This window comes from Petaurus breviceps, unplaced genomic scaffold (genome assembly GCF_028583685.1).
Source record: "Petaurus breviceps papuanus isolate PSGF00001 unplaced genomic scaffold, PetGlider_PUasm1.0 90977, whole genome shotgun sequence".
NCBI classification, from domain to species: domain Eukaryota; kingdom Metazoa; phylum Chordata; class Mammalia; order Diprotodontia; family Petauridae; genus Petaurus; species Petaurus breviceps.
The window spans coordinates 9,226,979-9,244,834 of NW_027187391.1; the positions used below are offsets into that span (position 1 = coordinate 9,226,979).

A 17,856-nucleotide genomic window follows, 5' to 3' on the forward strand; every position below is an offset into this window, starting at 1 on the left:
CCCTCCCCTGCCTAACTTTCTATTTCTAGTAGGGCAAGATGGATTTCTATACCCCAGTGCCTGTATATCTTATTTTCCAGTTGCATGTAAAAAGAAATTTTTAAAAACATTTGTTTTTAAAACTTTTTCGGATTTTTTCCCTTCTTCCCTCCTCACCCACCCCCACTGGGAAGATAAGCAATTCAATATAGGTTATACATGTGCAGTTATGCAAAACATTTCCATAGTAGTTATATTGTGAAAGACTAACTCTATTTCCCTCTATCCTATCCCACCCCCACCTATTCTGTTTTCTCCTTTGATCCTGTCCCTTTTCAAAAGTGCTTGCTTCTAACTACCCTCTCCCCGAATCTACCCTCCCTTCTATTATCCCCCCTCTTATCCCCTTCCCTCTAATTTCCTGTAGGGTAATATACCTAATTAAGTGTGTATGTTATTCCCTCCTTAAGCCAAATTCAATGAGAGTAAGGTTGACCCATTCCCTTTCACCTTCTTGCTCTTCCCCTCCATTGTAACAGTTTTCTCTTGCCTCTTCTATATGAGATACTTTACCCTATTCTATCTCTCCCTTTCTCCTCCCAATATATTCCTCTTTCACCTCTTAATTTTTTTTAGATATAATCCCTTCATATTCAACTCATCCTGTGCCCTCTATGTATACATGCACATACATATATATTTATATACACATACACTCTCCTATACATATATATATGTATGTATATATACATATACATTCCCTTCAACTGTCCTGATACTGAGAAAAGTCTTATGAGTTATAATCATCATTTTCCCTTTATGATTTGTTTTCCCTGTTTACCTTCTCATGCTTCTCTTATTTCTTGTATTTGAAAGTCAAATTTTCTGTACGGCTCTGGTTTTTTCATCAAGAATGCTTGAAAATTCTCTATTTCATTGAATGACCATATTTTTCCCTGAAACATTATAGTAAGTTTTGCTGGGTAGGTGATTCTTGGTTTTAGTCCTAGCTCGTTTGACCTCCAGAATATCATATTCCAAGCCCTTCAATCCATTAATATAGAAGCTGCGAGGTCTTCTGTTATCCTGATTGTGCTTCCACAATACTCAAATTGTTTCTTCCTGACTGCTTGCAGTATTTTCTCCTTGACCTGGGAAATTTGGAATTTGGCTATAATATTCCTAGGAGTTTTCTTTTTGGGATCTTTTTCAAGAGGTGATTGGTGAATTCTTTCAATTTCTATTTTGCCCTCTGATTCTAGAATATCAGGGCAATTTTGCTTGATAATTTCTTGAAAGATGTTGTCTAGGCTCTTTTTTTGATCATGGCTTTCATGTAGTCTGATAATAAATAATTTTTAAATGATCTCTCCTGAATCTATTTTCCAGGTCAGTGGTTTTTCCAATGAGATATTTCAAATTGCCTTCTATTTTTTCATTTGTTTGGATCTGTTTTATAGTATCTTGATTTCTCAAAAATTCATTAGCTTCCATTTGCTCCAATCTAATTTTGAAGGAATTATCTCTTCAGTGAGTTTTTGAAATTCCTTTTCCATTTGTCAAATTTGGCTTTTAAAGGCATTCTTCTCCTCACTGACTTTTCGGGCCTCTTTTGCCATTTGGGTTAGTCTATTTTTTAAGGTGCTATTTTCTTTAGTATTTTTTTGGGTCTCCTTATAAGCAGGCTATTGACAATGATTTTCTTGCATCATTCTCATTTCTCTTCCCAATTTTTCCTCTACTTCTCTTACTTGATTTTCAAAATCCTTCTTGAGCTCCACCATTTCCTATAACCAGTTCATATTTTTCTTGGAAGCTTTTAATGCAGGAGTTCTGACTTTGTTGTCTTCCTCCCATTACATGCTTTGATCCTTTTGGTCCCCCAAAAAGGATTGTATGGTTTGTTTGTGCTTGCTCATATTGCCAGTCAATTACTTATCTTTTGAGCTGTTTGTCATGGTAGGACTCTGCTTAAAGAATAGAGAGAGCTATGTCCCAAATCTCTGGGGTTTTTGCAGCCCCTGAAGCTATTAGGAGGGTACCCTCTCTGCAAGCCCCCACATGCTCTGGGTCACTGGTCACACACCACAGGACTACTACTCAAGATTTCGATCCAGATCCAAGAAGGTTAAAGCAAGAGTGATTACCCTCTGAATAGTCACTTGGTCCCCCACAATCTGCAGGTCGGGAGCTCTAGAGGCAGCCACATGCTGCGCGTCCACCACTTCTTGTCCCAGGGGCAGGGTTCAGACTGCACTCTTTTCTACCAAGTTCCAACAGAGTTCCTGACTGACCTTTTACTTTATTTTTGGCATTTGTGGGTTGAGAAGTCTGGAAACTGCCACAGCTGCTGGTGATTCACTCTCCTGAAGTCTGCTCTGGCTGCCGCTGGTCAGGGCCACCCTGGGGCCAGAACTGCAGCTCACAGGGAACTGTGCTTGGCTCCCAGCCCAGTGCAATAGACCCTTCCTGTCGGCCTGCTGGGCTGCCTTTGTTGGGAGATTTTTTTCTCTGTCACTCTGTGGGTTCTGTAGCTCTAAAATTTGTTTAGAGTCTTTTTATGTGTATTGGAGACTGTGGGAGCCAGAGATGCGTGGAGGTCCTGTTTTTACTCCTCCATCTTGGCTCTGCCACCACTTTAATCTCTTCTTGACTTTTTTGAGGTTTTCTTGACAAAGATGCTGGAGTCCTTTGCCATTTTCTTCTCCAGCTCATAAGATAAGGAAACTGAGGCAAAAATGGTTAAGTGACTTGGCCAGGGTCACATAGCTAGTATCTCAGGACAGATTTGAACTCAGAAAGATGAGTCTTCCTGATTCCAAGCCCAGTGCTCTATTGTACCACCCAGATTCTCTACATATATGCTAGACATAGAATTATATAATGAGATCCTGTGAGACTACTTTTGATAATCACACACACACGGTATATAATTATATAATGAAATTCTGCGAGACCACTTGTGATATGTTAAAACTTCATGCATTTACATGAAAATCACGTGCAATAGTTAAAGGAACATGACCTGAGCACGGCTATGCTACTTAGCAGATGTGTGATTTGGGGGAAGGCATCGAACTTCTCTTGATTTCAATTTCCTCATCTCCAAAATGAGGGATTTGAAGGACTTTTTCTCTATAATACGTGAATTCTATTATTCACATCATTTGGGAACAAAAACAAAATCTTTTTATAAGTCAAACTGACACAGGTGTGAAATTAACATTGTGATCATTTGTGTATTTCAAGGAGGCAGCCAGGTGGTGCAGTGAAAAGAACACTGGGACTAGAATCAGGAAGATCTGAGTTCAAATTCAGCTTAAGGTACTTACTGACTGTGTAACTCTTGGCAAATCACTTAACCTCTGTTTGCCTCAGTTTCTTCAACTGTAAAATGGGGATAATAACAGCACCTACCTCTCAGGGTAATGGAGATAGAATTATAAAGCACAATACTTAGCACATGTATAAATTCTTATTTATTCCCTTCTCTTTCTTGACTGAGGTGTTTGTTTTCTTTCTTTTTTTATTCCCCCAGAATTTATTTATTTTTAGTTTTCAACATTCATTTCGACAAGATTTTGAGTTCCAAATTTTCTCCCCATCTCTCCCCTACCCTCCACCCCAAGATAGCAAGGATACTAATTGCCCTTTCCCCCAGTATTCCCTCTCTTCTATCCCCCATACACCTCCCCTTCCCCCCTTATCCCTTATTTTCTAGTAGGGTAATATGGATTTCTATACCCCATTGCCTGTATATCTTATTTCCTGGTTGCATGTAAAAACAACTTTTAAACACTTGTTTTTATTTTTTGCTTTTTTGGAGGGGGGGAGGCAGGACAATTGGGGTTGACTTGCCCATGGTCACACTGCTAGTAAGTGTCTGAAGCTGGATTTGAACTCAGGTCCTCCTGATTCCAGGCTGGTGCTCTATGGTGCTCTATTCACTGTGCCACCTAGCCACCCCTAATATTTGTTTTTAAAACGTTGAGTTCTAGGTTCTCTCCCTTCTTCCCTCCTCACCCACTCCACTGAGAAGACAAGCAATTCAACATAGGTTATGCATGCGTAATTATGCAAACCATTTCCATAGTAGTCATATTGTAAATGACTAACTATATTTCCCTCTACCCTATCCCACCTGAACTCCTTTTCTTAATAGCAAGGATTTTTAATTGACAGAGTAGTTTAGAGTTTTTTTTGGGTTAGTGTAACATATTTATCTGGACCTTTATGCTCAATGTTAAAGCATAGCATCAATGAGTTCTGTTCTCCACACAAAACCTAGAAAGCTTTGCATAAGAAATGCATGGCCAGTGCCTATCCCTTTGTGATGGCCAGTCATTTCATAGCCCATGTTGCTGCTTGATGAAAGATTGTGAATGGTGGGTATAGTCTGTAACTCTTAAAGTGCATGTCCCATTAATGGAGTGGTTAATTGATAGGTGCCATCTTTGCATGTGAAGTCACACAAAAATGTTTGAAATTGTCGTGGGCTGTCTGATTGAGAATAGCTAATATATTTCACCATAGCAGAATTTGAGCAACAGGTGATGACAGTTCAACATGGGCCTTCAAGATTTCTTTGTGAAAAGCTACAGAGAAGTTTCATGGGTCAACTTATATGGCAGAAAAAATCAGAAGAGTACTGGGCAAATTTCTAGTGTTTTTGGATTGTTAGGTCACTCAAGTGCTTAATTCATTTGGAGGCCTAAATTATGAAGTAGATGTAGGTGTTTTATGAAGCTTTAATGAAATATTGATCATAAAGCATTTTGCAAATCTTAAAATGCTATACAAATATCAGTTATCATTATCATCATCATCATTATTGTTAGACTCTAGTTACTGGGCCTCCAGTCTGGCAATGATTTCATTCTCTGAGCCTTCCGTTGCATTTTTGCTGAACTCAAGTAATATTTATAGATCAATGTAAGGGTGTACTGGTAAATTTTTAACAACTGGGCTCTCAAAAAAAAAAGCATGCACACATGGCTTTTGAGTTTAGTCTGCATTATTAATATTTTCTTAAGTCTAGATAATCAATAAAACAATAACTTAAGCCCTAACTTCTGATTTCTGATTTGCAAATGCTTACACAATCAGCTGTCATAAGCTGGTTCCAGCAGATCCCTGGGTAGAACGCACTTTTGCATTGCTTCTAATTTTCTACCACAATCATATAATCCTACCTAAAAAGTAACCATAGCACATCAAACGTTTCTCCTGATAATGTCAAATATATCTGTACAAATGAATACAACAGTTTTTGTTAAATCTCTGACAATCTGCCTTATGATATTATTTCCAGGAATAAATCAGTTAAGTTGCCCAAATGTTGATACTTCTTTTCTGAAATGGGAGCAAGGAATAAGCTCAGCTGATGTGATTGTCATCAATACTTTCTAGACTGCATCTGCTCTTGCAGTATCATCATGGTTTTTAGCCCCATTTGCCTCAATTCCTTATCTGTAAATTGGGAACACCCTGGAGAAGGAAATGGCAAACCACTCCAGTATCTTTGCCAAGAAAACCCTAAATGGGGTTTAGGAAGAGTTGGACATGACTGAAAATGACTCAATAGCAAGCCTGATGCCAACAACAGAAACACCCCACAAACCACAATCATCATAAAGGCTGGAGAACCAAGGCCAATACTCACTAATGTTGTCACTGTCTTGCCTCTTCCACTCATGGTATAGCAAAAAGATTGCTGGTTTTGGAGTCCACCACACTCCTTTGAAACAAGACTAGTCTTCCTTAACACTAACTGCCATATGCCTGTCATCACATTACTCTTTCCTGAACTCAATAAATGCTTCTTGCAGTTGTAATGAATTGCTTTTCATCTCAGGTGTTCCCGTAACAGTGAGAGTTATGGAGGGGATTTTACCCTTGGCACTCTAAGTGACAGTGCCTGTATCCTCCCACTCCCCCTTCATGGCCTACCCTCACAAAACAGTCCTGCCTCCTGACAGAAGTACCATTAGTAATCATGATGATAGTGATAATGATGGTGATGATGATAAACATGTATGTAGCACATTATGCAAGTCATTGTACATATATTATTTCACTTGATCCTCACAATGACCCAATGAAATAAATGCTATTCCTATTCCTATTTTGTAGGTAAGAAAACTGAAGCTAAAAGAGGTTTAAAGTGATTTGCCTAGGGTTACACAGCAGCAAGTGACTGAGGTGGAATTTAAAATCAGATCTTCCTGTCTCCAAGTCCAGAATGTTTACCAGAATGGATCACTTACTTGTCATAAAAAATAGGGACCATTCATTTTGTTTGGGTTGCCTATAAACCCTAATTAACTAACTGCCAATTCACTGTGCTCTCAAGATTTGGCCAGGGGGTTATCTGAAGAAGAAATCTAGTCTTTGGTTTTTAAAAGTGTTCTAGAGCTATGAGTGATAAATAGTCAGATCATAGAGTTGGGGGCATGTTCAGAAATGAAAGTGATAGAAAAGCAAAAGATATCAACAAAACTTAAAAAGATAAATGGTCAAATGGTAAATAACTTTTTACTGGGAGAAACAACATATATGTAGATAACTAAGGACTGATGCATACATGCTACCTGCTACATCTTAAGATTCTTTAAAGCAATTTATATAAATTAGCTGCTTTGGTCTTCATAATAATTCTATAAGCTATGTATGACAGATGTTATCTTCATTTTACAGAGGAAGCAAATTGGTTTAGATTGAAGTGACTTGCCCATGGTCATACAACTAGTAATTGTCAGAGGTAGGATTTTGAAATGGGAACAAGGAACAAGCTCTGCTGATGTGATTCTCATCAATACATTCTAGACATCTTCTGCTCTTACAGTATCATCATGGTTTTTAGCCCTTGTTTGCCTCAGTTTCTTATCTGTAAATTGGGAACACCCTGGAGAAGGAAATGGCAAACCACTCCAGTATCTTTAACCAAGAAAACCCTAAATGGGGTTAGGAAGAGTTGGACATGACTGAAAATGACTCAATAGCAAGCATGATGCCAGCAACAGAAACATCCCACAAACCTGTCTCCTAAGTCCAGAACTTGTCCACTTTCTACTGTACCGAAGCTGCTTTTCAAGGGAAAAAAGAAGGGGGAGGAGTAGGAAACAGTTTAAGACTATGGGAGCAAATTCATTTCTAACTTTCCCCACTCTGACCCTGTTTATGTAATGAAGTCTCCATGTGTGTCCAGAACAGTGGAAGAGTGATTGAATCTGGCAAGCAATGAGGACTGATTTTTAGATTTATGAAAAATGTAAAAAAACCCCCAAACCTCAAAATAAACAGGAAATGCAATACAGGGTGATTAATAGGTAAATAATCTCATGGAAATCATCATAAGTTAAGGCTTCTATTCCAAAGAGAATTCTTTTAAATGACTTACCATTTGTCAAGCGATCAAATAAGAAGATGTCAAAATCCCACATTCCCACTTTGGAGAGCATATGCTGAAAATACAAATAGCAAACAGCAGAGGAGATGAGTCATGTTACAGATTGTAAAACTGACTTTGATAAATAATTACATTAAACAATAAAGAGTGCCAAGCTTTTATATAGTTGAAGGAAGCATCATAGACACATTCACTTAAAAACTGGGTTCCCAAAGAACAAATATTAATTCTAATAGAAGGAGTCTTTCTTTCTACCGCATTTGAATTTATTTGTATGAGTGTAGTCCAAATGGCAAGCTACAATCAATAGGTCTGGTTGGAAATGTTATCTCTAACTAAAAATGACATCAAAACTAGTAATGAGCATGTAGTAAGTTTATTCAACAAATATTGGGAGATTGAGTTCTTGATTACCCAGGCTAATGGAACAGACGTGGAACACAATTTTAAAATAATTCATTTTGCTTTGAAATGTATTAATCTGAAAATGGCATTTCTTATGTTCCAGGAATTCATAATATTTCAAGAAAAACAATGAATACTTTGAAACCTCCAGTCTGAAGGACCAGAAGAGTAATCTCCTATTTCCATCTCCCCTTGTTTTAACTCATTGTTGTTAATTCAACTTATTAGCATTTTAAGATTAGATATCATCTCCCCTTGAACTGACTCAAAACACAAATATATAGGACTGATAATAAAAGTTTACATTTATATGATGTGTCTCAGTTTACAAACCTCCATCATTAGTCAGTGATCACTTGGGACCTTTTATTATGACATCATATTGCTAAACTTCTTTTTTCTACTCAAGCCTATTCAAGGAACATTTATTAAATATTTACTAAATTCCAGGAACAAAAGAAAAAAATGAAAGATTCCCTGACAGCAAGGAAATGTTTTACTGGGAGAAATAACATGCACACATATGTACACATATACACTAATGTGTGTATATCTATGTATGTATGTGTATATACATGTATATATATATAGGCAAAATATGTAGAAAGTAAAAATTTATCTGTTCACCTATCAAACTATCTATTGAGAGAGGCAGGGTGAGGATTGCTAACAACTAGGTTATTCTCCCAGTCACAGCCAGGTATTATGGAAGTTTTTATGAAACTACCAGGAGAAAATTTTCTAAACTTCTTCAAGAACTCCAGTCAATAATATTTGGAGAGTTATGGTACAAGGGATTTGAATTCAGTTCATCTGGAAGAAGCTATCCTTCCTTATTTAGGTTATATTTATGACATAAAATGGAGTGGAGGATTTATTGGGTTAATTTGAGGGTAGAAAGTCTGGCTGGATAATTCATCGTGGCAAAAACATTTGGTGAATCAAAATTCGCTCGATAATTGCCAACTCTTCATTCCACTTTGTGCTGTATAAATAAACCCGGGCTTTGAGCAAAGAGTTGTTGCAGGGGAAAATATTAGGTGATCCTCAGGGGAAAATATTGAGTGCTCCTCTGACTGTTGTAGTTTAGAATAGTGAATTAAGAAAGATTACCAGCCCATTAAACTTCTGAGAAAGGCCAACAGAGAAAGGCTTCCTACCCTTGCCTGGCCCAGGTAATCTTCATCCAGGAAGTGCAGAGGGTATGGGGGTGTGGCTCCTCGGAGTAGCCTGGATGCATGGAAATATCTTTGAAAGCTTAGTAGTCTTTTTACTTTCTTCTTGGTACCAATTTCCCCTGAGTGTGCTGTGTCTATGAAAAGAGATAAGAGAGGGAACTGTAACAAAGGGATGTAAGGCTATCCTTAAAAATTATCACTACTTACAAATACAAATGTTGTAGGATTTTTTTTTTTGTGGGGGGGTGGGGGAGAAGAGGAGGGAGAAAAGCTAGACCTCCTATGATTTTGTTAGTATAGTCTTGGCATCGTTGTTAAATCCCAATGAAGAAACTTCCTGTATCGATGCAGATAGCTACCCCTTCTGCAGTTGCCTGGGGGAACTGAGAGTTTAAGAAACTAAAAAGCAAAAGAACTTGTTTTTTTCTACTCATTTAAAACTATACTGAATGATTCCAAAGATTTCCTGAAAACTTAAGATGTATTGGTATAATTCACTGGGTAAAAATGTTGTGAATTCATACAGTACAATGTTTTCTTATAGCATCACTCTGATGAAATACAGGCTTGTTGTTGAGTTTAGTCATTTTCAGTCGTGTCTGTCTCTTTAAGACCCTACTGGGGCTTTCTTGGCAGAGATATTGGAATGGTTTGCTATTTCCTTTTTCCAGCTCGTTTTATAAATGTGGAAATTGAGGCAAACAGGGTTCAGTGACTTACTCAGGTCACACAGCTAGTAAGTATCTGAAGCCACATTTGAACTTAGGTCTTCTTGACTCCAGGCTCTCTATACTCTCTGCCACTTAGCTGCCACTTAGCTGCCCAGGTGCTATGCACTGCACTGATAATTCCTCCAATACAAAAATTAATATTTATCACGTTACATTTATTACAAGTATGCAAGACTAGCCTTTAAAAATATCACACTTACAAATATAAATACTTTAGGATCTGGGCTGGAGGGAGGGATAAAGCTGGCTTTTTGTTGGTATAGTAATCGCCCAATGAGCAAACTTCTCAAAAAAGCAGCCTCCTCTACAGAGTTTTAAACAGTTGATGGGGGAGGTGGGGAGAACTGAGAGTCTAAGTGATTTGCCCAGGGTCATACAGCCTGTAAGTGTCCTAGGTACAACTCACACCTAGGTCTTCCTGACTCTGAGGCTGATCCTTTAGCTACAATACATACTGTCTTCTTTAATGCCTTTGCAAGTACTTGGGTTGTATATTTTAAGGCACTAATTTGTTATAGGTGGTTCTGACATGAATACTATGGAGAGAATTCTTATATCATGCTTGAGCTATACTTTTAAAATGAATAATCATGCTTTCTATTTATATGTTTAAATTGAGGTTTACAAATAATAGACCTGATATTCATCATCAAATAAATTACTAGTCTGAGTGTAACTTTCAGGTTAGGACTATTCAGCATCAACTTTTAATCTCTGTAACCAGTAGGAGAATAGGAAAATAGTATGTCTGATAATCTAAATCTAATCTAAAATATAATAATTGATAAACTGAGGCACAGAGGAAGAAAAGTTAAGACCATTTCTATTCAATTTAACAACCATTAATGAAGTGTCTATTATGTGCTTTGAGTACTATGAGACAGTGGCCAATACCTAATAATTAGATCACTGAAGTAAATTAAGACTTCCTGGAACCCACCAAAGATTCTATTAAGTACTAACTTCTTCCTGGGGAAAAAATCAGGGTTAAGTGACTTGCCCAGGGTCATATTAATAAGTGTCTGAGGTCACATTTGAACACAGGTCCTCCTGACTCCAGAGCCAATGCTCCATCCATTGTACCACCTAGATGCCCCAAGTGAAAGCTTCTGATTAATGGCCTTAGAAGACTGATTTTGCTAGCAGGGATTTAATTATATATAACATAATTTATGTGATTAATATACTATACATGTTTTCTAAATCCTTCTATATCAAGATATTTAGAAGCAGTCTAATGGCATCTTGAGTGGACCTTCTGTGGAGGTACTACATTTGGGAAGATAGGAATAAGGGATATGTGTGAAGAAGAAATGTGGACAGGTTGCTTTGTATTGTTGGAAGAGGTGCATACTTTGATGGGATCGTAGATCCATTGAAGTATCAAAATAAATCTTCCAAATAAAAATGCAATAGTAGAAATGGCTGTCCAGAAATTACACATCGAGATTGAGGCATACTTTAGCCCTGTTGACACGCTATGACTGCTGCTCCCACCTTCCCATACACTCTCTTCCAACCTTGTATCTGTAATTTTAAGTGTTACACACAACTGAAAGTGGTGTGATATGCTCAACTTTGAATTTGAAGCATGCCTTTTTTAAAAATTAATTTTAATTTTTTTTGCTTTTTGAAGGGTAAAGGCAGAGAAGTTGGGGTTAAATGAGTTGTCCAAGGTCACACAGCTAGTAAGTGTTAAGTGTCTGAGGCAGGATTTGAACTCAGGTCCTCCTGACTCCAGGACCAGTGCTCTATTCACTGTGCCACCTAGCCACCCCAAATCTTTGCTTCTTTCATGTCCTGATTCAAGGATAATTTAAGATTTTGGTTGATTAAATTTCCTATTTATAATGACAGGACAGTAGTTTGGATAGGAGAAAACTAGGGAGAAAAGGTTAGAAAAGTCTCCTGATATATACACAGTTCTTGCCCCATGATAACATATAGCTAGAAAAAGTAAAGTTTCCTTAGACCACTCATGCAAAGGGAAATGGAAAACCCAATGCTAGATAATTTAGGGGGGAACACACATGTACATATACACTTACATTTTACAGAGAGAGAGACAGAGACAGAGACAGACAGAGACAGAGAGACACGAAGAGACAGACAAACTCATATAATAATATGCTACTTTCTAAATCCCATGAAATACTTTTGATTTCCTGGAAAAATCCTCTATTCTGATGAACTCAAAGAAAATTTCCAGTGTGTTTAGTGTATGACAAGGAAACGATCTGTAGTTTCCTTGGATAATGACTATCTCAGTAGTTAAATAGTTGTAGGGGATAACAACAATTCTCTTTTAATATTGTATATATGATAGAAACAGAGGCATCCAATCAAATCTGAAAAGTGATGCAGAGGGTATATAAAGCAGAATATTGATAGTAGTATTTCTGAATTTTCATAGACTCTCAGAGATGGAAGGAAACTTGGAGGTCATCTAGTTCAACACAACCTCCTCCCCTCACCCCACCACCCTGTCTTTCCCTCCAAAGCATGAATACCCTTTATAGCACTCCCAATAAAGGTCATCCAGCCTCTTCTGGAAGATCACCAGTGACAGGAAACTTATTACCTTTCCAGGAAGCCTGTTCTATTTCTGAACAGCTCTAATTATTAGGAAGTTTTCTTATATTGAGCCAAAATCTGTTTTTCCTATAACTTCTACCTACTGGTCCCACTTTTGCCTCCTAGGGCCAAGTGGAATCATTCTAATCCCCATTCCAATTTGACAACCCCTCCTGTATCTGAAAGATGACTGTCATCCTCATCCCATTGGCACTCCAAAGTATGCCCACTTCTAGACTAAACATCCCCGTTTTTTTTCAAGGAATCTCTATATATCCTATATGAAGTTTTTTGATAACCCTGGTTTCCCCTTCTCTGGATATGCTAATATTACCTTTCTCCAAATTTTGCAGCTGGATGCAATATTCCAGGTTTAGTCTGACGAGGACAGAGTTGAGTAGACCTATAGCTTCCTTTGTTCTGGACACTATGCTCCTACAGTATTAATGAAGTCTAAATGATATTAGATCTTTTGATGTTCATATCACACACTGGGCCACCACTGTTCCATGCTTAGCTTGAATTCGGTTCAACAGACATTTATTGTCTACTGTGTGAAGGGTAATGTACCACATGCTGGGGATAAAAGACAAAAAAATTAAGTAGTCCTTTCTCTTAAGGAATACTTATTCAATAATACTCTTACTTTCTAGTTCATTAACATCTATTTTTTTTACAACCACTATCATTTTCCAATAACTCCATTCCCAACAATAGCACTTTTCCTTTTAACAAAGAAAAATAGTGAAATAAAACTAATTCTTACAGTGACTACTGAGGAAGTGACTTGAAAAAGGTGGCCCAGTGACTATGAGAGATAGCAGATGGACAATCCAAGTGGCACATTAATATCCTCCTTATACAAGAACAAGAGGAGGGCTTTCAGCGTGTTGGAGAGATCATCCAAGGTAGGAATGGCCATATTTTCTACATGTGTTTTTACAAAAGATATGCCTGGTGAAGAGTACAGTTTATTTGATTGTTTGAGAAAATCCAGGACACAGGAGATTAATGGTAAAATGTAGAAGAGTCACATAGAAAAGAAAAGGCAAAGAGGGGCTGTGGTTTGAAGCAGGAAATATCCATACCCAGGAAATCATAGATCATTCTAAGTTAAGTTTTCCCATTGGTCAAGCCTAACCAGGAATATTCTAATATTTATATGCTAATAGCTAACTATGTCATCATCTGATTATAGTGAAGTTCATTCAGAAGTAATGCCTTAGAATCATTTATGTAAATAATAGGGGTTAGAGTGCCAGAGTTTAGATATATGATTGGGAGTATATTGATACTTTCTCAATACATTTTTTTTTAAGGTGGTGGGCAGGGCATTTAATAAGGAAGGAAAGAAGAAAAGAAACAAGCATTTATTAAGTGTCTGCTATGTGCCAGGCACTGTTCTAAGTTCTTTATAAATATCTCATTTGAGCCTTACAGTGACTTTGGAGGTGAGTTCTATTATTATCAACTCCATTTTACAGTTGAGGAAACTGATGTACAAAAAATTTTTTTTAAGGTGACTTGTCCAGGGTCACACAGATAGTAAGTGCCTGAGATCGGATTTGGACTCAGATATTACTGACTCCAGGACCAGTACTCTATCTACTATGCCATCTATCTGCCTCAATTCAACAATATAATACCAATTCACTTATTGAATAAAATTTTGATTAACAGTCAATAGCATGATGCAGAGGAGAGTCAAAAGGCTTGGGTTCAAAAGTTGAGCTCTTTTATTAACTTCCCAACATGACCTTACTTAGTCAATTTATTCAGTGTCCATACCTTAGTGCCTTTGGGTCCCTACCTGTAATATGAAACCTTTGGGCCAGGTGCCTTCTCGGATACCATCCAATTCTTTAAAAAAAAATTTGTATCATAATTTCATTTGCAGTTCTTAATTTTCTTCCTCCCTTCTCCTTGTCCCTTTCCCTTACCCATTGAGAGAGTAAGAAAAACAAAATCTATTTCAAATGAATGAATACACATGCAAAACAAATTCTCAAATTAGTCATGACCAAAAAAAAAAAGAAAATATGCTTCAATCTTCACTCTGAGTCCATTAATTCTCTATGTGAAGGTGGACATCATGTTTTATCATGTATCTTTTGGAATTGTGTGCTAATCAAGTTCCCAAGTCTTTCAAAATTGATTATCTTTACAGTATTGGAACTATTGTATATAAATTGTTCTCTTGTTTTTTTTCTTACTTCATTTTCCTATAAGTCTTTCCAGGTTTTTCTGAAACCATCCCCTTCATCATTTCTTATAGCACAATAATATTCCATCATAGTCATATGCTATAATTCATATGCCATATTCAATCATGGTCCAATAGATGAGCATACCCTTGATTTCCAATTCTTTGCCACCACAAAAATAGATGATGTAAGTAATTTTTGTACATACAGATCTTTCCCTCTTTCTTTGATCTCTTTGAGATATAGACCTAATAACGGTATTGTTTGGTCAAAGGGTATGTGTGCACAGTTTAATAGTTTTTTGGGCATGGTTCCAAATTGCTTTCCACACTGATTGGAGTAGTTCACAACTTCACCAACAATGCATTAATGTAATATGTGGGTGCTCAGTGAGTAGGTACTAAATTTATTGTTGTTTGGTCATGTCCAACTGTTCATGACCCTATTTGGGGTTTTCTTGACAAAGATACTGGAGTAATTTGCCATTTCCTTCCCCAATAGATTAATTTTGTTAGGCAATCAGAAATTAAGTGACTTGCCCAGGTTAATAAAGCTAGGAAGTGTAGGAGACTGGAGTTGAATTCAGGTCTTCCTGACTCCAGGCCCAATGCTCTATTTACTTTGCCATTGGCTGCCCCAGGTATAATACTTGGGTGGAATACTGCACAATTAGAGATGTGATGATATGTTATTTTGCATTTGCCATAATATCTCTTATAAGGGGAAGATAACTGTAAGTAATCTCGGAAAGAAAGGAATAGTTTACCTGTCAGATCTGTGGAAAGGGGAAGAATTTAAGACGAAACAAGAATTAGAGAGCATTATAAAATGCAAAATGGATAATTTTGATTACATTAAATTGAAAAGCTTCTGTACAAACAAAGCCAATGTAACCAAGATTAAGAGAGAAGTGGGAAATTGGGAAAGAATTTTTACAACCTATGTCTCTGATAAAGAACTCATTTCTAAAATATACAGAGAATTGAGTCAAATCTATAAGAATACAAGTCATTCCCCAATTGATAAATGGTCAAAGGATATGAACAGGCAGTTTTCAGAGCAAGAAATTAAAGATATCTATAAGCATATGAAAAAAATGCTCTAAATCACTATTGATTAGAGAAATGCAAATCAAAACAACTCTGAGGTACCACATCTCACCAGTGAGATTGTCTAAGATGACAAAACAGGAAAATGACAAATGCTGGAGAGGATGTGGACAAATTGGAACACTAATGCATTGCTGGTGGAGTTGTAAATGGATACAACCATTCTGGAGAGCAATCTGGAATTATGCCCAAAGGGCTATAAATAATTTCATATCCTTCGACCCAGCAATACCACTTCTAGGGTTGTAACCCAAAGAGATCATAGAAATGGGAGAAAGACCCATATGTACAAAAGTATTTATAGCATCTCTTTTTGTGGTGGCAAAGAATTGGAAATTAAGGGAGTGCCCATTAATTGGGGAATGGCTGAACAAGTTGTAGTATATGAATGTAATGGAATACTATTGTGCTATAAGAAACTAGGAGCAGATGGACTTCATATTTACCTAGAGAGGCTTATACAAACTGATGCTGAGTGAGAAGACTAGAACCAGGAGAAATTTGTACACAATTACAGATGCAACGTATGTTTGATGACCAGCTTCGATAGACTGGGCTCTTCTCAGCAATGTAGGGTTATAAGTCAACCCCAAAAGACTCATGATGGAGCGAGATGTCTACATCCAGAGAAAGAACTTGAAAGAACTGAGTTTGAATCCAGATTGAAGCAAACTACCTGATCTTTTTCTTTTTCTTGTTTGGTTTTGTTTCCTCTTTCCCATTGGTCATTCCATCTGATACAATCCTTCTTTATAACCTGACTAATGCCTAATGTGAAAGTATTTGTAGATCCTATACTTGATTGTATGCTGACATGGGGGGGAGGGGAGGAAGGGAGAGAAAATTTGAAACTCAATGAATTGTGGAACTGAATCTTGTAAGCTAAAAGTAAACAGACAAATTAATAAAAAAAAAGATTTAAAAAAAATAAGGGGAAGATAGATGTGATTGAGTAGGTTGATATGCCAAGCAAGTTTTTTCCTTGAGAATCAACAAGAAAAAGTATCTGACCTGAGATTCATGAAGTTAAGTGATTTTGAATATGTTTTTACATATAATGACAAGTAGATTTTAAACACATATTTATATAAGATAATACTATATTTAAAATTATTCATTTTAAACTTTAATATAAAATGAGAAAAAAAGCATTTCCACATACACAGCAGAACATTAAAAAGAGGATTCAATTTAAATAAATTTCCACTTCAAACAGTTTACTTTTTTGAAAACCCATGTAATAAATACTATTCATTGTATATAATAATTATACACAATAATCCTTTATTAAATTTTCCTATTTATTTCTAGTGTGCTTTATTGTTTGCAAAGTGTTTTTCTTATAACCCTGAGGCAGGTGGTACAAATGTCAATGCTCCTATCTTACAAATGAGGAAACTGAGATTTAGAGTTTAAATGAATTACCCAGGGTCACATAAAAAATAAAAAGTCTGAGTTGTAGGTCTTTTGACTCCAAGAAAAGGTCTCTTTTACCTAAATTATGCTGAAAGTAGGACTGAGTTGGCTATCTCTCCTCCAATCTTCAATTGGAATAGTTGTAGAAAATGATGCATTAGCATGCTTTATTGACTATTTCTGTATTCATATGAATGGCAATGAGCCTAGCTGTGAAACTGACATTCTGCTCACATTAAAAAAAAAAAAGACTTTTATGACTATCACAGATATGTATACGTAAACACTTTTCTGGCACATTTAGATACTAACTTTAGCATTATGGAATTTATCTTGGCACCTTACAGTATAGCAATTTATAAATTTCACAAGTTTGCTTTGGCTTGAATGCAAGGAATGTTAATAAAAATTATTTTCACTTTGTGTGTCTTCTTGGTGAAAGTTCTTGTCATAGGGGAAGAGAAACCTCAGTGAGATGAAAAAGCATTCAAGCAAGGGTCGACAAAAACCCATCAGGGATGTGGATAATGGGCTATTCGTGACCAGTTGTCTCTAAGCCTTTGCTATTAAGCTTCTTGAACTCCCTATATGAGGAGTTTTCTCCAAAGTGAAATGGTTAATAACTGACTCCAGAATTGCTAAGGGACTACAGAGGACAGAGCTGCAAAGGTTAGGTTGTAAGCAAAGACTCCAGCTGACCTATGGAATTGAACATCAAATGTCTTTGGAGAATGAATATGACCATTTGGTTTTAATAATGCATGAAAACACTTTCTCTCCTTGGGTAATTATTACATCAAACAATTGTTGGAATGAGTCTGCCCAGGGTGAATGGATGCAAAAATGGACAAA

At 36.8% G+C, this 17,856-nt stretch overlaps 1 protein-coding gene across 2 annotated transcripts in view; it reads right to left on the reverse strand.

Moving 5' to 3' along the window:
- PDE7B (phosphodiesterase 7B) overlaps positions 1-17,856 on the reverse strand; it is a 475,247-nt gene that overhangs the window by 52,901 nt on the left and 404,490 nt on the right. For both annotated transcript variants that reach the window (XM_069077306.1, XM_069077305.1), the window contains 2 exons: positions 8,953-9,104; positions 7,379-7,442 (listed from right to left, as the gene is read on the reverse strand). In XM_069077306.1, coding sequence (XP_068933407.1) covers positions 7,379-7,442; positions 8,953-9,104 — 216 coding nt within the window. The remainder of the gene's footprint in view (positions 1-7,378; positions 7,443-8,952; positions 9,105-17,856) is intronic.